Source organism: Mesoplodon mirus, assembly GCF_964341445.2.
Source record: "Mesoplodon mirus genome assembly, chromosome: 8".
Taxonomy (NCBI): domain Eukaryota; kingdom Metazoa; phylum Chordata; class Mammalia; order Artiodactyla; family Ziphiidae; genus Mesoplodon; species Mesoplodon mirus.
The window spans coordinates 14,301,141-14,325,340 of record NC_138984.1 but is presented as its reverse complement, the minus strand read 5'-3'; the positions used below and the strand labels follow the sequence as shown (position 1 = coordinate 14,325,340).

Below are 24,200 nucleotides of genomic sequence, written 5' to 3'. Positions count from 1 at the left end.
TGGCATAAAGTTTACCTCGAATTGAAAATAAGCAAAAACTATTTAGAGATTTCTTTAACTCCTTCTATTATACAATTTGACTGCCTCTGTGGAATATTACTCAGCCATGAAAAGGATAAAATTGGGTCATTTGCAGAGACATGGATGGACCTAGAGACTGTCATACAGAGTGAAGTAAGTAAGAAAGAGAAAAACAAATATATATTAACGCATACATGTGGAATCTAGAAAAGTGGTACAGATGAACCGGTTTGCAAGGCAGAAATGGTGACACAGATGTAGAGAACAAACGTATGGACACCAAGGCGGGGGGGGAAAGCAGGGTGGGGGTGTGTGGGATGAATTGGGAGATTGGGATTGACATATATACACTAATATGTATAAAATAGATAAGTAATAAGAACCTGCTGTATAAAAATTAATACAATTCAAAAAAAGAAAAAAAGGAGGCAATTGCTCACTAATATGTATAAAATAGATAAGTAATAAGAACCTGCTGTATAAAAATTAATACAATTCAAAAAAAGAAAAAAAGGAGGCAATTGCTCACTAATTATGTATCTCCTGAATTGGCTCTCAATCTGCTTTTTTTTCCTTAGGAGTCCTGTGCTAAATTTTGTAGGGCAACATCTACAGCAAGGCTGTTATGTTTTTATGCTTTTGCACTTGGGGAACATTTTTATGGTGTCTGCAGCGCCCTCCTAAAGCTTGCTCATTTAGCAGGGCAATGTGCAAAGTAATTGAAGCCTGCTTCTCTGGTGTACACTGACTACTTTCTTCAAAAATATGAGAGCTTTTCTCTCATGAGAAAACTGCAAGAATCAATTTCAATCCCTTGACTCCCAAACCAGGCAAATATTTCCTAAGTTTCTAGTCTTCTGTTGCTTGGTGGTAGGAGCTCAAGAAAGACTTATTGAGAGGCTGGTTGGAAACCTTCCACGTACACACTGTGGTCACACACAAACCCTCAAAGCTGTGGGGTAACATTGCCAACGCTTAATGATCATGTGTCTGTAAAGTATCTCTACAGAAATTACTCCGTTAATACTTCTTCCCAGTAAGTGTTTTAAGCTGACAAGGCAGCTGTTCGGGTGGCAAAGCACGTTAATTATGATTTTTTTTAAACATTAGATTTAAGGCAGTCAAAAACAAGATTTAGCCTCCTACTTTTCATCCTACTGGAACCCGTTTAGTGTCCATCTGAAGCCTCCCTTTCATGCCTCACTTGTTCAGGGCTGAGTTAAGGAAATAAAAATTGAGGAAGGTAACTGACTTGACAAAGGATAGTTAGACCACAAAAAAATACTTAAAGGTTCTGAGCACACATGGCCCAATGATTGCTGGCTTCATCTGTAATTTGAGATGAAACAAATATTGGGACAAAGGGGAAAAGCTAAAATTATTTACAGCTGGACAGGCAATTATAATAAAACTAAACCTCTGCAATATGTATTTCTATGTGTCTTTATCTACTATTAACTCCTAGGGCGGCATCTAGCACAAGAGCTGGCACATAAATTCCATTGCTCTGAATTAAAGGACAGAAGTAATCACCCAGAATTATAAAAAACGGGCCTCAGAGAGTATGTATTAAAATGGGGGACCGAACCTAGAAGGGTGGGATAGGGAGGGTGGGAGGGAGGGAGACACAAGAGGGAAGAGATATGGGGACATATGTATATGTAAAACTGATTCACTTTGTTATAAAGCAGAAACTAACACACCATTGTAAAGCAATTATACTCCAATAAAGATGTTTAAAAATAAATAAATAAAATAAAATGGGGGACCGAGATCCATACGTAACCCAACACTAATGCAGTGAGTTAGGAGCTCACTAAATACACTGATGACGTGCTAATGGGACACAATCCAAAGAAATCAATTCTTTCATTCCTTTATTCAATCAACAAACACTCACTGAGCATCTTCTCTGGTTCAGGCACTGTTTTAGGCCTTATAAATACAGTTATAAGGGTGACAGGCAGGTCCTAACTCTGATGGAGGTTATATTTGTGTGTGTGTGTGTGTGTCTGTGTGTGTGAGAGAGAGAGAGGGAGAGGGAGAGATAGAGACAGAGTAGGGTGGGCTAAGGGAGAGTAACAGACAATACAAATAAATAACTAAACCAGAAAATTATAAACCATACAATTATAAGGGTCTATAGTGGGTTGAATGGTGACCTCCCAAAAGTTATGTCCCTCTCCTAACTCCCAGACCTGTAAATGTGACCTTATTTGGAAAAAGGGACTTTGCAGGTGTAATTAAGTTAAAGATCTTGAGATGAAATCATCCTGAACTATTGGAGGCGGATGACCTAAATCCAATACCAAGTGTCACTGTAAGAGACAGAGAGAGACATAAGAAGAGAAGAAGGTGACTTTGGAAATGGAGTCAGAGATTAGAGTTTTGCAACCACAGCCAAGGGACGCCTGGAGAAACTGGAAAAGGCAGAGAAGGATTCTCTACCTGGGCTTCCAGAGGGAGTGTAGCCCCACCAGCACCTTGATTTCTGACACCTGGCCTCCAGAGCTGTGAAGAAATAACTTCTGCTGTTTTGCACCAGTGTATTTGTTACAACTCTAGAAAACTAATACAGCTTTTAAAGAAAACAACATGGGTTGATGGAGGCCGGATACTGGAAGGTCTCATGCTGTCAAAAACTATGCTCTTTGCAAGGAATAGGAGACCAGGTGCTGCAACCAGGGTCCCCCTCACAAGTACCATGCAGAAGGTTCTCTTCCTTGGTTACCAGCTACAGTTGTGGCCAGGAGTGGACCTCTGCTTCCATTGCCAGCCAACATCTCTTCTCACCTTTTCTGATTAATAAAAAGTCCCTTTCTTGTGTGCACCCACATGTTGCTCAAGTGGGTCTGACTCCCTCCCTGTGTCCCTCCAAATGTCATTCACACAAACAGACACAGCCACAGTGTCACCAATCAGAGAACCCCATCATCTGGGCACAGTGATTGGTCCAGGAATAGACATGTGACTCAGGCCAGGCCAATCAGAGAATTTTCTCTGGAATTCTGAGAAAAGACTTCCTGCCTCCACTAGGGGGCACCACTGGTGGAATGTGACACTGGGCCTGTGGTTACCTGATGCAGGCTTTCAGTTAAATGAACCTGTAGCTTTCCTTCTTTCCCCCTTTTGTTTAAATTAGTTCTCAGTCTGTCTTGCATGTAAATGAAAGGGCTCTAGATTGAGGCCCTGTCCTGGTGACCTAGGCCAGACCACATGTAGCACATAGGGTTCTTTCTGTCTTCCCTGGACAAAAGTCTAGAGGCAAATGTACTTCTCAGAAGGGACCCTGCACCCACTCGGTGCATCCAGTCCTTCTTCACCTGCTAAAGAGGAGGGGGTGGGTCTTCTCACTGTCAGGCCGTGAGGGAGAAGAAAGAAGCAATCCAAAAGGAAAAGAATCAAAGCCAGGGGAACTTCAAAGGGACACTGAACCCCCAAACGACCGGTTTTTAACATCTTTGTTTATCCCTTTGAAAATGCAATTCCCTAACAATGTGCCCCAATTTTGTACTTGGCCCAAACCCCGATCAGTGTTTCACTCTGTATCAATCTCAGTTATTTGGTGCAAGAACAGAACTGATTGTAGCCAATGCAAGCTGAGAACGGATTTATCAGAAGGCTGGAGAACTGGCTCAGAAAATGCAAAAGAACAAAAGGAGGATGAATCACAACCAAAAGCAGGCCCCTGGACCAATGTGGGGTGAGGACTCCAAAGCCAAAGACTGACATCACTTCTCCCTGGGACTGCTGCTGCCGCCTCCCCCGACCTTAAAGGAGTTTTTCCACATCAAGACTCCAGGGGAGAACACCTGATTGGCCTAGTGACAACATCACGAGGGGACGCGGGGATGGAAAGTATTTCAGGTGGGCTCTGCCTCCTGCTGATACTCCTATGGGGAAATTTCCTGAACATAAATTAATTTTTAAATATCTGTAATACTTTGTGCTCTCTCCGGCTGAAGCAAAGGGGAAAAGCTTGGAGATGCCCCTGCAGTCATTGGATAGTGTCACAACAGTGCCCTCTAGTGACAGACTAATGATGGGTGAAAAACAAGGTAAGTATTGATGTTTACACACCCCACTAAAAACGTCCTGCTGAAATTCAGTCACGCTTAGTTTCGTGATTTAGACCATTGCACAAAGCAAGAGAAAATTCCAAGATGCAAATGCTAAACTGTGAAAGGGATATAAAAAGGACTGTGACTTATAAGAGATGTTAGGTTGCCTCAACCATAGTCCATGCCCACGGGAATTCAAACACCCCTTGTAGTGAGAGCAACAGTGTCATTTTTGCTCTGACTGTCTGCCCACGGGAATTCAAACAGCCATCGTGATGAGAACAACAGTGTCGTTTTTGCTGTGACTGTCCAGTGTGGCTACTTCCTTGAAGATAAAACCTGCTCCTTTGGAGGTGAGGCTCACTGGCCGAGGTGCAGGGAGTCTGGACAAGCTCCCAGAGTTGAAGGCAGAAGGTGTGGGGTATCTGAGGGTCCACTTCCCTGGGGTCTAGCACACAGGACACACTTGTGGAATGGATGGAGGAGGCCAAACATTTGATAGAGCACAGCAGCACCAACAATGAAGGAAATGTACAGGGATGCTTATACACTAAAGAGGACCAAGGGAGATAAGGAGGGAAGTTTTGTCAACTGTCATAGGTCTGCAGTCAACAGATAAAGGAGGAAAGGTACACACCCGATAAATGGAGGAAATGCTGGTGAAGAGGGGCTGCCCAGAGTCAACATGGCCCTAGGACCTAGGCAGGAAGGAAATGGTTTATCTCTATTATGGAATGGATGTATCCTCCCAAATTCGAATGCAGAAGCCCTAATCCCCACTGTGGAGGTGGGGACTTTGACAGGTAATTAGGTCATGAGGGTGAAGGCCTCATGAGTGGGATTAGTGCCCTTATACGAGACATGAGAAATAAGTCTAGGCGATGTTTCGTACAGCAGGGTGTCTATAGTTAATGATACTATATTGCATATATGAAAGGTGCTGAGAGTGAATCTTAAAAGTCCTCATCACAAGAAAAAAACTGTGTGGTGACAGAATTTAACTAGACTTATTGTGGTGATCATTCTGCAATACGTACAAATATGGAAACATTATGTTGTATACCTGAAACTAATATAGTGTTATATGTCAATTATACCTCAATTTAAAAAAAATCAGAGACATGAGAGAGTTCTCTCCCTTTCTCTCTGGGCACCACAGGAGGACACAGAGAAAAGCTGGCTGGTGCAAGACGGGAAGAGAGCTCTCACCAGAAATGGGCCATGTTGGCACCTTGATCTTGGGCTTCCCAGCCTCCAGAGCTGTGAGAAGTAAATGTCTGTTGTTTAAGCCACACAGTCTATGGCAGCCCCAGAAGACTACGACAATCTCTTGTCTCTGGCTTCTAGAGAATGGAAGCCTCATAGGTGTCCCCAACCCTTGCTGTGCATTCACTGAACAGTATATGTGTAAAAGCACCTACTCTGGTCCTAGGACTGCAACAGGGAGTGGTGCCTGGGTTGCTTTAACAGGATGCCATCTAGTCAAGTCCCTCCTGACAGTGGACTTAGTTTAAGACCTAAAGGACAAAAAGGGGCCCACCAGGGCAGGTCTGGGGCATGCTGGAGGAGCAACAAGGAAACCTGGGTGGCATGCCAGTTGTTGGGGCACAAGGTGTGGAGGCATGGTGGCACCGTGTGGAAGTGTAGGTCTCCCTTCTTGCACCCCCTTCAGGGAGGGGGACAGTAGCATGGTTAAGGGTATAGATGCCAACCTGACAGCCCAGATTCTAATCCTAACTGAGCCACTTAGTTATTGCACCATTCCTGATTAGGCTCTCGACCTCTCTGTGCCTCAGTTTTCTCATCTGTAAAATGGGGGTCATTGTAGCACCAGCCTCACAGGATTGGTGTAAAGATGGAAATACTTAAGTAAGAAATGCCCACCTAGGAAGGGGGTTCTCAGGTCAGCCATCATCAACTCAGATTTAGTATTATTGTCCTTCTTTACAATTACTGTTCTTAAAAGAAACACCTCAGAATCATCTCTGGCAAAAATGGAATCTACAAATAGAATACATTGCTCATGATAAGCAGAGACCTAGTTATGTCTTCAGTAGCTCAGATGGATTCTCTGGAATAACTAGACTTTTTCAATTATGTGGTGAAATGAAGTTTCGCAGGCTTGAGTTCTTAATAACATAAATCCTAATTATGTGCTCTCTGGGGCCATAAGCTCCTTTTGTCTTCCTATCACAAATTACAGACAATATTTTAAATGGCTAATTGTAAGAAATGCTCAGGAAACATCTCAAACCTCAGAGAAAGGTTGGACAGGTGTGAAAGGAAGGAGAGAGCTGTGGGGAAGAGAGACCAGCTCATTTCTAAGCAATGTGGGTTGAGCTGTCCCAGAGCAGAACCCCAACAATGAATTGGAATGTAGCAAGAATTTCCTCAGAGAAGGAGAAAATCTTCTTTCTGATCCTCTCAGAGCTTAGCCAAGGGGGCCTGTCAGAAGTTGCAGCTACAGGTCAACCCCTTGAGGAATCTAGGGAGATGCTGCAAAGACAAAGTATTTTAAACAAAGTGAAGAATGAAGAGAGTATCAAATTCACACACACACACACAGAGGAAGAGAGAGAAGGAAGAGAAAAGAAGGAAAGAAAAGAAAAAGGAATGAAAATGGAAGGGAATGGGGGAAAAAAGGAAGAGAAAAAAGGGAGGAAAAGCCCACACACTCTGGCTTGGAGAAGACTCAAGAAAGGCAGCCAGGGTTGTTATCCCAGGAATTTCTAAGTTTTATAGCAAGGAGATGAAACTTAGGAGTTTCCAATCAACAGAAAATGGGTGTGTGCTCATGGCCCCATTCTTCTCTCTCCTCTCATCTACCCCTTTCTCCATCTTTCTCTGGGAGAGAAGGAAGGGGTTCTCACCTCCTCCCACTCTTGCCTCCATCCTTCTCTGTGCTATCAGCACCTCCCATGCATAACTGCATTGTTGGTAGAGCGGTGGAAAGACCAGCGTCAGCACCACAAAATCCCACTGTAATAGGGAAGAACAAATCTCACTCCATGTTAGATCTGTTTCTTTTACCTTAACCTTTGTATTCTATTGCTTTTGCTACAACTTAATCACTATAAAGGGATATTACCTATAGCTTAAGTATACATAATGGCCCATCTCTGGGAACCCTGTCTCTCATGCCTGAATATTAAACTAAAATAGCTCTGTTCAGTTCACAGGAAACATCCTGACCAGGCTCACCTATGAATGGCTGCAGGAAGGAAGAAATTAACACCTCCCCTCCCAAGTCTGACCGGAGCCAGGAAATATTTGCAACAACTTATCACCTTTTTTACTTTACCTTCTCACCCCACCCTGCTTTGTTCTATAAAAGAAACTAGCATCCAAAACCCCAGCAAGATGGTTCTTTGGGACACCTGTCCACCATCATCTCAGTCTGCTGGCTTTCTGAATAAAGTCACTATTCTTTGCCCCAACAACTCGTCTCTCAATTTCTTGGCCTTTCATGAAGTGAGCAGTGCAAGCTTGGACTTGGTAACACCATCAGAGCTGAGGGAAGATGGGGTATAGCTGAGGCACCCGTGCCACTTCCCTTTGTAAATCAAGGTGTGTCCCTCTCCTTCCCTCTCAGCCTGCAAATCCCCTGCTCTACTTCCGCTAAGAGACAAACACATTTGCAAGTTTCTAAATGTTACCATTTCTATTAATGCTTAGCAATATCCAAATAATGCTTGCAAAAAGTGTGAACTACTATTAAGGTTAAAAATAGCCAAACAACCATAATGCAACTTAGTTTTAATATACCTATAAAAATATTAAATTATCTGATCATCAGGAGTCACTTGTGATACATTTTACATTTCAAAAAATACAGTATAGGGCTTCCCTGGTGGTAGAGTGGTTGAGAATCCGCCTGTCAGTGCAGGGGACACGGGTTCAATCCCTGGTCTGGGAAGATCCCGCATGCCACAGAGCGGCTAAGCCCAAGCACCACAACTACTGAGCCTGTGCTCTAGAGCCCATGAGCCACAACTATTGAGGCCACGTGCCACAACTACTGAAGCCCACATGCCTAGAACCCGTGCTTCACAACAAGAGAAGCCACCACAATGAGAAGCCCATGAACCACAACAAAGAGTATCCCCCGCTCACTGCAACCAGAGAAATGCCCACACACAGTAATGAAGACCCAACGCAGCCAGAAACAATAAATAAATAAAATAGAATAATAGAATAAATAAATTTTTTAAAATACAGTATAAGTAAAGAGTCTGGATAATTTGATAATTTGGATTAAACTAGTTCATAAGTTTGTCCCTGTTATATATAAAATCTCTTTTGAACTTTAGGATATATTTGATCCTTTCTATCCGTAATTTTCCTCCTAGATGTGTAAACATAAATGACACACATAGTAAAAATCTTAGAGAGTTGGATTCCTTTTTTTTAATTGTAGCGTTCCTTTCACTAAAAGTTGTTCCAAAAAAAATCCTTTGTTGTTAAGACATTTTAAAAATGTGGGTCTGAAGGACCATTTGTGATTATAATATCTTACATATTTACAGTGTTTAACAGTATCCAAATGCTTTCATATGCATAATCTTGATTTTCCTAACAACCTTGGTACAGAAGATCAAAGAGTTTAAGGTCACATATAAATAGTAAATTTTAAACTGAGACCAAAATCTGGGCCGCTCTCACATAGCCCACTGGCATTTCCATCCCATCATGCTGTAAATTGGATTCCTACAGTGAGTAGGAGGATACAATAGAGTACATTTTAAGAGTAGAGTCTTATTTTACAAGTCAATTTTGTAAGTTACTCATTGAAATTCCTCAATATTCTTTATGCTTTCCATGTACTTATATTCTTACCTATGTATTATGTTAAAGGAATTAGATAACCTCAAAAAAGTTGGAAAGAAACTTCAAAACTGCCTGCTGTGCTTTTCAAAGCAGCTCAATAGTTCAACTTAAATAAGACTTTCATTTTTTTAAAACTCTTATTATAGACAAGCATACCAAAAGTAAGTTCTTCATTCCATATTCTAAGATCTAACTTTAAACTGAGGGAAAGAAAGAAAATGGGGATAAGAATACACTGATGGTATAAGGACAAAAATCCATTTAGAAGTCTTGTCTTTGTCCATTTGCAGCTGTCTTCCATTTCTATTCTTTTAGGGGGACAGAGCACACAAACTCAGTCCAGTCTCGCTGCCATGAGATTCATGCTTAAGCCTGAACTCATCCTTCTCTCCAATTAGGTATACTCAGTAGAGGGGTCTCCAAAAGATCCAGCTAATTCAGCACTTATAGTCACATAACATCTGTTCTGGAAAATGGAGTTCTTGGAGTCAAATAACCTTATAAATTAACTGAAACACACAGACCTCAGATTTTTAAAAAATGTGTGTATAGACCCAACCAAATAATACATCATATGAGCAACCAAGAATTTGTCCATTATGATTATAATTGCAATTCATAATATGCCCAATCTCCATCCACAGGTTGTGAATTCTTACCACAGCCTGTGCAGCAAGTATGGTAATCAGCTGTGGAAAAGTTTCCCAGAGAAATAAGTTTGAACTTCTACCTGTTCTTAAGAAATGATAGAATGGATTTGTGATACAGTGAAACCATAAATAAGTTTTGGGTTTGATGGCCACAGAATGTATGTGTACCATATACCAATGTCTTATTCAAAGGTAGGTATTTGTACACTGTGTTGCACGAATGGATGTATAAATGAATGAATAAATGAATGAGTACTGCAAAGGAATTCAGGAATTTGAACATGGCCAAAAAAACCCAAGTCCGGCTCCAGTGACCCAACCAATGCAATCTTCCTGCCACACTCAGTGGAGATCTCGAATCATCCAATCACATTCCACTCCTCTCTGCTTAATTATATGAACCACGGGCCCCACTGGGGTAGTGCGGAAACAAAAAAGAAATGGAGGAGCTGGAAAACCCTAGAGCCTAGCTTTCATTTTTAACTAGATTTTTTTGGTTTCCAGGGTTGCTGCTCATTAAGCAGGAGAAAAAGAGAAATGTTTGTAATGTTCAAAACACTTTGCATGTTAATTCATTCCAGATGCAAACAACTTTAAAGGCAAAAGTCACTAGAGGTGAGTGGTGAACAGGGTCTAGTTACCAAATGAGGTCACATAAAAATTAAAAAACACTAAAGAATAAATAGCCCATGCTGCCCAGCGGGATGAGCAATGCAATGCAAGTAAAAATTAAAACCAAATTACAGACTCTAATCAGCATTGCATAACACATCTGACTTATTTGCATATAATGCAATTATCCTGATAGGTACTGAACTCAACACACCCAGCTGTGTTAGTGTGTCTCCAAGGACGTGAGGCATTGGGCATTTTCCCTGTGCGTTGGCTGTGTTCCCTTATGACCATGACAGCAAACCACTCACCAGCACTGCTAGACTTTGAACATTTGAAATAAAAGTGATACAGATCTGTGCATGGCTAGCATTTAGAGCCCCTCAGATGAACAAGAAACAGGCTGATTCTGGGTCAGTGCTCCATTTCTAGAACATTCTATTTGATTTGGTGTTTTAGAAAACCACAGTTGTTTTATGCTATATAAAGAATTCTTCTTCTGCTTCTTTTTCTTCACCCTGGACTGGCAGAGGAAGGGGACATTTTGAGATTATCGTCCTGGAACAAAGGTCCCTTTGGCCAGCAAGTGACAGAGGATGAACGCTTTCCTTAAAGGTTCCGTTGTTTTTGGAAGCAGCTGCCCCTAAGGAAGAGGTTAACAAGCAGGATGGTGGCTGGTGGGGCCAAAGATCCCTTGGAAATCTGCTCAGAAAAGATTGCCTGGGTCCAGAGCTGACCACGGTGAATCCTGTGTCAACATTCGTCTCTGCCTCTTGCTTCTCAAAGCTGTTTTCCCGTCTGAGGACCTTTATTCTGGCCCCGGGTTCGAGGTGGAGAGAAGGCAGAGGCAGCTGGGAGTCCGTAGCTGGGTTGCTGGGCTGGGCTGAGCGGCCAGGGCTTTTCCATGAAGTGCCACTAGCGCTGTCTGACACTGTCCGCCCACCAGGCTCAGGCCGCTCCACGGACCCCACCTTGAACCTCCTGCCCCGGCTCCTTCGGCTTCTCGGCTCTAGGGTCCTAATCGCAGAGACAGGGGTCAGCCTGGAGCCCTGGGGGAGCGTGTCAGCTCCCGAGGTGTCATTCAGAAAGGCAAGCTCACCATTCCTAACACCAAGTCCTGGATTCAACTGGACCTATGGGACAAGGACAAGAGGAACAGGTGTAACAGATGTTTTCCATTAACTAAGTGTCAAGAACAGACTACGTCCTATTCAGCCTTCTGCCATGCTGTGCCCATAGCAGACTTTCAATAAAGTCGGTTGAATTGAATAAAAGTGACAAGTACAATCCTTCAAAGGGATGAGCTGCCACCTTTGCCTCCTGGAAGGTCATTTGACATTATATTCTACTTTTTTTGTTTGTTTGTTTGTTTGTTTGTTTTGATCCAATGAAGGCTTTTTCTTCTGGAAATGGAAACTGGCATGGCTAGTTCCATATTGAGAAATCGTTCAGGGTTGATATTAGACTATCCAATCTAGAGGAGCCTCCTTGTCATTAACTTTTACTTGAGCTCTGGTAGAATTTTACAAGACTGACCTTTCTCCTTTACATATGAAGACTTCTTCCCCTTAACCTTCTATGTCAACACGTTCTTCTGGATTTTCTCCTTCTTTTCCATCCACCCTTTCTCAGGGTCCACTGAAGGAGCCTCCTCCCCTGTTAATTTGTGACAGGAGGTAGTTCTTCAGTGCTAAGCGGGCCATCTTCTTTTTTCACTTTACACTCTCCCAGCCAACCTCGTTGAATCCCCTGCCTTCAATTATTATCTAAATGAGGAAGGCTTCTGAAAGTCTAATTATAGTTCAGATCTGTCTCTTAAGCTTCATAACTACCTATCCAACTGTTTTCCAGGCACAAGGTCCTAAAAGTCAATACATCCCAAATTGAACTCATCCCCCTCCTCACCCTAAATCTGTTCTGCTTACTCTTTTCCCTGTCTTAGAACCTGGCATCGTTTGCCCCACATTCACCAAGCGAGAGCATCATTTTCCGTTCTCTATCCCTCCTGTAACACATTCCCATGGACTCTTTCTCCCAAAGATCTCTCAGATCTTCCTGTCTCTCCATATCCACTGCCATTAACCCTAGGCAGGTCATCATCTCTAGTCTGAATTACTGCAACAGCCATCTGAAGGGACACCCCATGGATGCCCTTGCCTCCCTCTAATCCATTCTCCACTCCACTACCAGAGGAGCTTTGAAAACAGTTTTGATCCTGTCCCCGTCCTACTTCAAGTGGCTTCCTACTCTTCTTAAGAAAAAACCTAAGCCCTTTAGTATGGGCTCCCACACCCTTCACAGTATGTCCCTTCTTACTCCAGCCTAATTCGCCACCTCTTCCACTTGCCAAAATTGAAATTTCTTCAATTCTTTGGACATTATTTGCTCTTTCTTAATGCCAGTGTTTGTGTATATTATTTCCTTTGTCTGGGATATGTCACTTCTGACCCTTCATACCTGTTGTTAACTCCAAGCTTACACATCATTTCCTCTTAGAGGCCTTCTCCATGTCACCGAGTCTGAGTTAGGTACCCCTAAATATTGGCTCTGCCACTAATTAGTTGTGAGACTTTAGACAAGTTACCTAATTTTTCTGTGCCTCAGTTTCCTCATCTATAAAAGGAGATCATAATAAGTACCAATGTCAAAGAGTTGTTGAGAAGATTAAATGACAACAGGGCCTGGAAATAGTAGTGCTAAACTTAGTAAGTTGGCTATTATCATCATCACAAATATTATTACTAGCTGTCCTGGCAGCCTGTACTTTCCATATCATAGTAGTTACCACACTAGTTTGCACCTGTTTGCTCACTTCTCTATATCTTCTTCTAGACTCTGCCAGCTGGAAGTGCCGGGATTGTATACACCTTCTTCATCATTGTATCTCCAGTACCTAGCACAATGCCTAACACGTGGTAAGTAATCACTAGATGTCTGTTGCATAAATAAATAAAGCTTAATGCCTAACAAACTATAAATTATTTGCATAGAGAAATGTATGGCCCCTAATTATTAGCCATTAGGTAAATACAAAGTCTTACTAAGAAACTGCCAAAGGACATTCATTCTGTGGATGGCCATTTCTGAAGTCTTTTTTAAGAGAGAGAATATCAACTTTTCCTTTTTTAAGAGAAGTCCTTAGACGATATGACAGAAGAAAGCACAAGATTATTAATGTAGAAATGCAGGTGTGTGCAGTTGGAGTGAAGAATTTCCAGGAGAAACATAATGCCAAGTGGTTGAGATAAATCTCTTGAGAGAGAATAAAGCTCCTCTTGCGAAAAAAAGCAATTGAAATGCATTTGTAGTAATTCTGATCATTTAGAGCCCATCTTTCTAAGAAATATTTATAAAATGTTACAAATTGAGAGGTAGGTGTTTTCTAGTTTCAGGGAACATTAGTAATTATCTTGATGAACAGGCAGATCATTTGTCATTCATTTGGCTCTAAAAACTTGAGAAATAAGAGTATATACATCACTGAAACATGATTAAGCTGTTAAGGGGCAGACTGACATCATGAAAGGAAAATAATATTGTCTTTTGCTAAAAGTGATTCCAAGAGATAGCAAAAGAGGATTTCTCCTACATTGAAAGAAAAAAGATTGTATGGGAACAAATTATATAGATAATAAGATACCCCAAAACAATGCCAAACTTGCTTACTTAAGAGTTGAGTCTAGTCTCTCCCAATTAACTGATCTTTTGAAAGGTGCTTATTTTAATTTATTAACCAAAACCAATGATGTTAACCCACCATCCTATAGCAGCAGCAACCTTCTGAGCCATGCTTACAAGGATTCCTTCAGGGCAGCATAAAGCAAAGTATTGAGTGAGAGTGGGCATGTAGGGTTGGAAGTGTGTATGTGTGTGTGTGTGTGTCTGTGTCTGTGTGGAGCATGAAGAATGGGGAGGAAATGAGGAGAGGAACAAAGTGGGAGGAATAGAGTCTGAATGAGTGTCTCTGACAGACTCAGAAATGAGAAATGAACCCAGAAATGCTACAGAAGAAGCAAATGAATTACTCACTTCACGAGAGACTATCTTCTTTTATTTTAAATGGCTAATAAAGAACATCAAGATGATCTTAGCTAAAGGTCTGTTGATAAAATGAAGAGAAATATATGTTTGCTTCTGCCAAACTAGCTTCTGGAATATTTACTTTTCTGAAGAGAAACTTATTTCCTGACAACAGGCAGTTAATCAATCAACAAATGGTTCAGAAGCAGCTGTCTGTCTGGTACTCTACCAGACATAAACATTTACAATAAAATACTGAAAAGAGATGGCGAGTCATAAAGTCCCAAATTATATGGTACAAGAATGAGGAAATCTATACACAGTTGTGTGTTACAAAGTTTCGGTGTAAAATGTTCTAGTTAAGAATGCGCTTATAGCAGATTTCACAGAGGAGGTGGTGCTTGCACAGGATCTTAAAGGATAGACAAGTGAAGAGGAAGAGAAAGACATCTCTGGACAAGGAACAGCTCAGGCCATATATAAAGGCAGATATCCATAAAATGAAATATTATTCAGCCCGTGAAAGAAGGAAATTCTAACACATGCTACAACATAGATGAACCTTGAAAATATTTTGCTGAGTGAAGTAAGTCAGACCCGGAAGGACAAACATTGTATGATACCAGTTATATGAGGTCCCTAGAATAGGCAAATTTATAGGGACAGAAATTAGAGGTTACCAGGGACAGGGGTGGGTGGCAGTTGTGGAGTTATTGTTTAATGGGTACAGAGTTTCTGTTTGGGGTGATGAAAATGTTCTGGAAATAGATAGTGGTGATGATGAAGTACAGTGTAAATGTACTATTAAGTACCATTAGGCACTGAATTCTACACTCAAAATGGTTAAAGTGATACATTTTTATGTTATGTATATTTTATGACAAAAAAATACATGGGGGCGGGAGTGCGCCTAGAGGTCTGGAAAGAAGGTTGGAAAAACCAGAGAAGGAGGCAGCAAGGGAAGCATTCGGGGGGGCCTGATTATGAAGAGCCTTGAAATTCGGACAAGTGAGTTTTAATTTTATTTGCTAATTTTGCTATTGAGCTGACAAGGAACATAAATCCAGCCATCATTTAAAAATGTATTCAACACTCCTGTGCAGGATAAAGCAGGTGCCTGGAGCCAGAGTGAAGAGTTAGAATGTTGTAATAACAATGCACATTGAAGTTAGGTGGGTTTAAGGCAGGAAAGAGAAAAAAAGAAATGGCTCCAAAGGAAAACTTGAACAGTTTTGGGGGGGGGTGGTGCTGTCTGAATATGGGTCTTCCAAAAAGAGAGGCTTTAAAAACGACCTATTTGAAAAACGTGTGCAAATGGGAGGGTGACCAGAGCTGGAGAAATTGGGGGGCAGGGTTGCAGAGGACTACTTTGGTTTTGTTTGGACTGAATCTGAGATGAGGAGATGTTATGTTTAAATGATCTTACAGGGAGTTTAAAAAGCCAAAAGCTCAAGAGATAGAGGAGATGAAAATACAGGAGTAAGTTGAACAAAGAGGACAACTAAATGCCCAGGATGGGCTTTATTTCTTAATCTTAGGGAAACCTTAAACTTAGGACAGTGGTTCTCAACTGGGGGAAATTTCACCCCCCCCGCCAGAGGGCATTTGATAATGTCTGGAGACATTTCCTGTTGTCACAACTGCAGGGAAGCGGAGTCGGTGCTGGCATCTCACGGTAGCACTGAGGATGCACTAGATATCCTCTAATGCGTAAGACATCTCCCCCACCGCAAAGAATTATCTAGTCCAAAATGTCAATAGTGCCGAGGTTGCAGAAACCTGATTTAGGGGCAAAAAGAGCTGAAACTTTGAGAAAAATATCCAAGTGATAGAGAGATAGGATAAATCCTTTAATAAGAAGATCCAAGTTATGGAAGCTCACAGAGGAGAAACTTTCAAGCAAGGGGTGGTCAGCATTTGCCAATACTGCTGACCCTGAGCTCAGGCACTGGTGGCCTTAGAGAGAGCAACAACTCTCCTAGCATCTGTATGAGAGGTGAGGACACAGGGCAAACAGCAGCCCCCAAGACTGGAGAGACATACGAATGAATACGGGGAGTCATGGCTTCCCGGAAAAGAGGATCAGAAGTGGAAACCACTGCAGGAACAAGGACGGGGCGAGGAAAACCTGAACTGTAATTGGCAAATAGCTGGAGGCTTAGTGTGGACAACTCTGAGAGTTAAAAACTCCAGAGGACCCAGTCCCAGGGGAGCCCCCCCAATTTTGTGAGATTTACCTCCAGGAGCGTGACTAGACTCTCACAATAAATATCAGAGAAAAATCCCCTTGTGCTTCCGGAAAGAGAAGGAGAAAAGGAACCTTTTTTTTTAATTGAAGTATAGTTGACTTACAATGTTGTGTTAGTTTCTGGTGTACAGCAAAGTGATTCAGGTCTTTTTCAGATTCTTTTCCATTATAGATTATTACAAGATGTTGAATATAGTTCCCTGTGCTATACAATACGTCCTTGTTGTTTATCTATTTTATATATAGTAGTTTGTATCTGCTAATCCTAAACCCCTAATTTATCCCTCTCCCCTCCTTTTCCCCTTTGGTAACCATAAATTCTTCTGTGTCTGTGAGTGTGTTTCTGTTTTGTAAGTAAGTTCATATGTATCATTTTTTTTAGATTCCACATATAAAGTGATGTCATATGATATCTGTCTTTTTCTGACTTACTTCACTTAGTATGATAATCTCTAGGTGAAAAGGGACCATTTTTAAATACTCCAGAGCACTCTGTTCTTAAAAGGCCTTCTCTCAGGGGAAACTAGTTAACCAGAGCCTAACATGCTGACATATTATCAGAGCCTAACTGACCTGGGTGAAGAGAAATACCCAACTCCAGCTTTCTCTAACCTTCCATGTGAGAGAAGGGAAGTACTCAACTCCAGCCCACTCTAGCCATTCTCGCCCACCTAAGCAAGGACGAAAAAAAAAAGATTAAACACTTGCGAAATTCACAGTTCAAGGCATAGACTCACTAAGACGGAGGAGACCTAATTATAGAATGCTTCCCCTCCCCCAGCTCCTTACTACCACGTTAATAAAGGCTTATTTGCAGCAGCTCCTATACCTGCTACATCATGCCTGGCTATCAAGAAAAAATTACAAGGCATTACAAAAGGTAAAAAGCACAATTTGAAGAGACAGAGCAAGTATCAGAAGCAGACATGGCAGGGATGTTGTAATTATCAGACCTGTAATTTAAAACAACCCTGATTAATATGCTAAGGACGCTAATGGATAAAGTAAACGGCATGCAAGAACAGATGGCAATGTGAGAAGAGAGATGGAAATCCTAAAAGAAGAACCAAAAAGATAAAAAAAACAACAACACTGCAACAGAAATAAAGAATGCCTTTGATGGGCTCATTTGCAGACTAAACACAGCTGAGGAAAGAATCTCTGAGCTAGAGGACATATCAATAGAATCCTTGAAAGAGAAAAGCAGAGAGAAAAAAAAAGCCTGAAAAAAAAAAAGCCCCAGAACAGACTATCTAAAAACGATGGGACAACTAAAAAAGGAGTGGTAGACAAATAATGGGAGTACCAGAAAAAGAGAAAGAGAATGGAATAGAAGAAATGTTTGAAACAATAATGACTGAGAATTTCCCCAAATTTATGTCAGACACCAAACCACAGATGCATCCACTAAGGACTGAGACAGCACAATGAAAACTGCCAAGTAGCGAATAGGGTAGCTCAAGGTATGCATTTAATAAACACTTGGTGGATGAATAAACATTTGACATACCTGCTTATGTATTCAGACATTCATTCATTCACTGAGCATCTACTAGGTACCCTAATATCAATCTCATCAAAAATACACATCCTAGGCTCTAAGAAGCATCAGACAGTGTGTGCTGGCAGGAGGTTATGTGGGAAAAGACATGGAGAGACAGCTAGCAGCCTTCTTACACAGACAATAATTGCGCTACAGTTTCTACTTTACAAAGCACCTCCATGTATACTCTCCTTTTTGATCCTCATAATGTGAATTGTACATGTCAGTACCATTCAGTGGCTCTGTCAGTGACTGCTGATTACAGTCAGAATAAGTTAGAAGCTACTTGGCAAAGCTTTTGCTCATTCACACAAGAATGGATTTGCCTACCATGTGCCAGATGCTGTTCTAGGTACTGGGAGTATAAGAGTGGACCGAATATATAAACAGCTCATGCAGCTCAATATTAAAGAAACAACACCCCAATCCAAAAATGGGCAGAAGACCTAAATAGACATTTCCCCAAAGAAGACATACAGATGGCCAAGAAGCACATGAAAAGCTGCTCAACATCACTAATTATTAGAGAAATGCAAATCAAAACTACAGTGAGGTATCACCTCACACCAGGTGTGAGGCATCATCAGAAAATCTACAAACAACAAATGCTGGAGAGGGTGTGGAGAAAATGGAACTCTCTTGCACTGTTGGTAGGAATGTAAATTGATACAGCCACTATGGAGAACAATATGGAGATTCCTTAAAAAACTACAAATAGAATTACCATATGATCCAGCAATCCCACTACTGGGCATATACCCTGAGAAAACCATAATTCAAAAAGACACATGCACCCCAATATTCAATGCAGCACTATTTACAATAGCCAGGTCATGGAAGCAACCTAAATGCCCATCGACAGACAAATGGATAAAGAAGATGTGGTACATATATACAATGGAATATTACTCAGCCATAAAAAGGAATGAAATGGGGTCATTTGTTGAGACGTGGATGGATCTAGAGACTGTCATACAGAGTGAAGTAAGTCAGAAAAAGGAAAACAGATATCGTATATTAACGCACGTATGTGGAACCTAGAAAAATGGTACAGATGAACCAGTTTGCAGGGCAGAAGTTGAGACACAGATGTAGAGAACAAACGTATGGACACCAAGGGGAGAAAGCCACAGGGGGTGGGGGTGGGGGTGTGATGAATTGGGAGATTAGGATTGACATGTATACACTGATGTGTATAAAACTGATGACTAATAAGAACCTACTGTATAAAAAAGTAAACAAAATAAAATTTAAAAATTAAAAAAAAATAGAGTGGACCGAAATAGGTCCCTGTCCTCGTGGTGCTTACCTCCAGTGGCTGACCACGTGCTTGATGATGTGGCCTCTGCCCACCTGTCCATCCTCCTCCCCCCAACTCCCTCCCTTCTCTCCAGCCACATGAAACCACAGGCGCTTTTCTGAACATGCCTGCTAAGGAAATCCTATTCCACACATTGTCACCCGCCATCTCCTCTGTTTGGAACACTTTCCTCCCTTCCCCATCTAGCTACTTCCTTCTGGGCCATCCAGCTCAGCCAGGCCCAGGCATCACCTCTCAGGGAAGCTTTTCCCATCACCCTCATTGGGTCTAGCATCCCCCCCTTCCCCCCCACCTCACACACATGTCCATCCTGGAGGGGTTACACATGGGGAAGTTAACTTGTGATTAAAGCTCTCCCTTAAATAGAGATTAGTTTCTTTCGCTGGTGGACATTGGTCATTTTTGCCACACAGCATTTGTCGTCTCACTGATCTTCCTTGGGGACACTTGTGCCCCGCCTCCATGAGTGCCAAGAGAGTCTGAGTCCACAAAAAATCTCAGGATGCAGGGTAGTAGAGCCTTTGCCTCAGAACTAAGCTAATCCACCTAATCCCATTCCCCGGAATGCAATGATTGATTTAGAGAAGAGAATCGCATCCAAGTTGGTCCATTTGACATGAAGTCCAGAAGTTTTGTTGGACCATTGTAGGGTGAGGAACTCAAAAGTATAGTCCTCAGAGGTGCTGGCAGCCAGCTGGTGACCACAAGGGCCTGTCTGAGGAAGTGGCAGAGCTGGGAGTCGGCTCCTAAGCCTCAAGACTCAGGCTACTTACTTACAAAAGCCAGTTTTGTAAGGCTTTACATCCTCTCTGCCCCCAAGGAAGTTTGGGCTGGGTTTTCTATCCAGAAAAATTTACCCCATTATAGGAGTGAAATAGCTGCAAGGTATTATCTTTTATAGTGTATTATAGCCAAGTCTTTGTATATGCTTTCTTCAGGGACTTTTATATGACACCAGAAACAGAAGTTTCCAGAAGATAATTGCCCATTTTGTTGGCAAAAGCCTAAACTCATTGACGTCTTTATCCAAAAAACTATTCTTCACTCCCCAAATTTGACTTAACTTTCCAAAGGAACTAAGTTGTATAAGCCGTGGTTCAGAAGTTAAAATGTCAGTTAGCCTTTGAAACAGAAACGTGCCCCCTGCTGCACACACATATTAAATTTTTGCTTGACAGTGAGGTTTAGATTCTGGAGATTAACTAAGGCTGAAGGAAAAACTTTAGATGCCTTGGAAATTAGTGAGTTATGTAACAGGCAGCTAACAGAAACAGTGCCTGTCCACCTTATGTGAATGAGAAGGTAAATAATTTAGAGATAATTACATACACTATCAATATGATTCATATTTTATTAATAACTCAAAGTTGATGACAACAAAATTAATCAAAAGGAAAGATAATTCATCTTCTAGCCTGTTTTTACTTTATCCAATAGGCCTTAAAAGGGTTTCTGACCATTTCTCAAGGACAGAAATTTTGCTGTGAATATCACGTACACCTCCCTGCCTGCACACACTTCACACACACACATGCACACAGCACTGGACTGCAGTGGTTAGCTGCCTGGCTTTGGAGCCACGTAAACACTTCCTCTTGTGTCTTAGGCAAGTAACTATTCCCTCTACCCCTCAATTTTCCCTTCTGCAAAACTTCCTATGTTGTAAGAAGGACTAAATAAAACAATCAATGTGAAATACATACTCTAGGGCATAATATGAACAATAACAGCTAAAATTGCATTCCAGGCACTATCTTAAGCACTTTATAAATGTCAGGTCATTTCGCATAGATAACAACCTGTACTCTAGGAAGTTGCTAATATTACCCTCATTGTGCTAATGAAGAACCCAAGACTCAAAAATCACACAGCTAGGGGCTTCCCTGGTGGCGCAGTGGTTGAGAGTCCGCCTGCCGATGCAGGGGACACAGGTTCGTGCCCTGGTCCGGGAAGATCCCACGTGCTGCGGAGCGGCTGGGCCCGTGAGCCATGGCCGCTGAGCCTGCGCGTCCGGAGCCTGTGCTCCACAACGGGAGAGCCCACAACAGTGAGAGGTCCGCATACCGAAAAAAAAAAAAAAAAAAAAAAAAAAAATCACACAGCTACTAAACAGCAAGGTTCAACTGCCACATAATCCTTCATAAGAAATGACACATGGTAGCTATCACAATTGTGTTTGCTTTCAATAGGATGCCTACAGAAGAAGGCTTTAATTTTAAGATTTTATTTTGAAGGGTTCTAACTATATAACTTTATTTGGGGTAAAATTTGACAGTGATGCAAGATGCTTAAAAATTAAGTCAATAGGATGGCATACTTAACATCCCCAACCATAATTACAGCTTCAGCTTCCTTAGGTCCGGATGGAAAGAACTAATGATATTTCTGGACCCAAAGAGCAGGCAAAGTATTTGTGTATAGTTGAGGAGCATGATTAAAGGAAACTCTGAGACGTAGGGTGTTGCCTGATTCTACTGCAAACTACTTGTGCAAGTTACCAGCTCACAGAATCGGGACTTCCTTATCTGTCAGATGAAGGGATTTTATTAAATCAGTGCCTCTCAACCACGTTACAAGCTACATATTAGAGTCATCCAAGGAGTTTTTCAAAAATTTACCCAAGCCAGTGTGCCCCCAAAGATTCTAATCGAACTGACCCGGGGTGCAGCCATGGCATGGGAATGTTTGAAAACTCCCCAGAGATTTTGGTGTGCAACCAAGGTTGAGAATCATGACACTAAATCATCTCTTGGATGTCAAATCGCACAGTTCCATGTGCATCCAAAGATCATAGAGACCAAACAGAAATACCTGAAGTAGAATCTTGTTGCCATCGTAGTCCTGTGTTTGCCACCGGGTATGGCTGATGGGGACACACGGATGGGGTAGAAGAGGCACTAACTGGCCAATCTCTTGAACCTTGAACTGCAACACTGAAGCCTCTTTGGGGTCCACCGACACTCCAAGGGGCAGCTGCTTCAGGGAGAGCTGCAGGGCAAAGCTCTCGGTGGAGTGGAGCGTGAAGAAACAGAAGCTGCTCTTCTGCAAGGTGGCTTCCCTCTGCAGGATCATCTCATAGAGCCTGATGGCATCCTCGTAGTTATCAAAGCTGCAGTAGAGCGTCACTCTCAGGATCTCGGTGCCACAGTGCACCTGCCTCACGCCCCAGACGGGCATCTGGTTGTCCAGACTATAGAATTCCTGATTGGCAAGAATATAGGGGCACGGTCTTCCCTGCGCATTCTGGGTGGGGTAGCACTGCCACGGCCAATGCTGTAGGGAGTCAAGGACGCGGAACAGCCGCTCCTCTCCGAGGCTTTCATGCAGGAAGAGCAGAACAGACATCCCCGGGAAGCGGGACCGCTTGGAGTGGCATTTGTCATAGTATTTCACAGGACTGACCCTCTCAGACACCAGAAAGACACGGACCTCTGGGCAAATGCAGTTCAGGAGCTGGTCCAGGGTTTGCTGCAGAAGCGAGCCGTGCCCGGAGTTGGCCAGGAGGTGGACAGTCATGGCCAGAGGCTCCCGTGTCTCATCCATCATGGATCCCGAGGATGACAAAGGATGCAGGAGAGCAGGGCCCACCGGTCCAGCTTCTGAAATGAATGGAGGGGTTCCCACGTGCAGCCTTCAGCCCAAGAGGAAGCCTTCAGGACTTCAGAGCCAAGCTCTTACCCCGTGCTGCTGGTCGCCGCTGGCCACACTGTGAGAGAATCCCTGCAAATCAGGCACAACAGCTTCCAGGACACACCACAGTGGCAGGGTCGATGTCACCCAGCCGGTGCATAATGTAACCGCGTGTGTGGGGCTGCGTTGGGCGCTCCCAGGGTTTCTGTTTGACCTAAAAAACCTATAATCCTGAGAAACGCCTGAGTGGGTGGTTCTTACAGACACTCAGTAAAGGAAATGACCAGGCAAAAAGGAACATGAGTCGGCTCTGTGAGGCTGATAGCAATCTGTTTAGTTGAAAAGACATCCATTTCATGGACCCACAATGGGCTCTGATTTCCTCCTTGCCCCCCCTCCCTGTTTATAGTAAGCCACCTGAACACAATGACTGCTTTAAAACAATTCTCAAAACTTGTCTCTTCGCCAGGAATTTTTCCCCTTTGTCTTTTCATTTTATTTTTGAACAACTGATGCCAGGGCATTGAAGAGAGGTTACTTTATCTAAATAATTTTGACCGTTCACTGAAAATGATTTGCTCTGCTGCAAAGTCTGAGTGTACTCAAAAGACCTTGATTCATGCCAATTCTTTAGAAAGAGTGAGAGCTTTCCAACGTCAATAATTATCATTGTTCACGTCTATTGAAGATTTACTACGTGCCCATCATAAACTGTTCCAGAGCTTTACATAAACTGGTTTAATCCTCCAGCAAATCTATGAAGAGACTATTATCCCCAGATGACTGAGGAAGAAACTGAGGCACAGAAAAGCTAAGTAATTTGCCCACGATCTCGCAGTGAAAAAGTGACCGAGGGAAGATTTGAACCCAGGAACTGAGTGGTCTCCCTGTGAACCACCAAGGAGGTGCCTCTCTGGAACCCAGACGTCCCAGACCGGATGTTTCTTCCTAAGTATGAGGAAAGGATGCCCAAGCAGGTTCTTGTTGAGGACACACATTTCCCAGAGACTGTGTGTGCTGCTGGATCTTAAACTGAATAATCTTCAGTAAGAATATCCAAGCTCTACACATAACACTCACCCTAATGTGTTCTAAATATCCATTTAAAAATCGTCTGCTACTCTGATAGCTGTGGTTCTAAAAGTGTAGACAAGCACATGTTTCTAAACATAATTCATAACATAAGCAATTTATTAATGCTTGTAGTGGAACATGGTGTGACTTGATGTTTTACAAATTAAAAGGCACTTTTGTGATGAAAAATATA

General features: G+C 42.3%; 1 protein-coding gene across 1 annotated transcript; it reads right to left on the bottom strand.

Annotated features, from left to right (window-relative positions):
* Nucleotides 1-10,587: 10,587 nt before the first annotated feature.
* FAM124B (family with sequence similarity 124 member B) lies at nt 10,588-22,849 on the bottom strand (the record flags this gene model as incomplete). The annotated part of the gene is made up of 2 exons (XM_082630592.1): nt 10,588-11,304; nt 22,115-22,849. 2 exons carry the CDS (start codon nt 22,847-22,849, stop codon nt 10,651-10,653), a joined length of 1,389 nt encoding a protein of 462 aa, XP_082486718.1. The 3' UTR covers nt 10,588-10,650.
* Between the last annotated feature and the right edge of the window lie 1,351 nt (nt 22,850-24,200).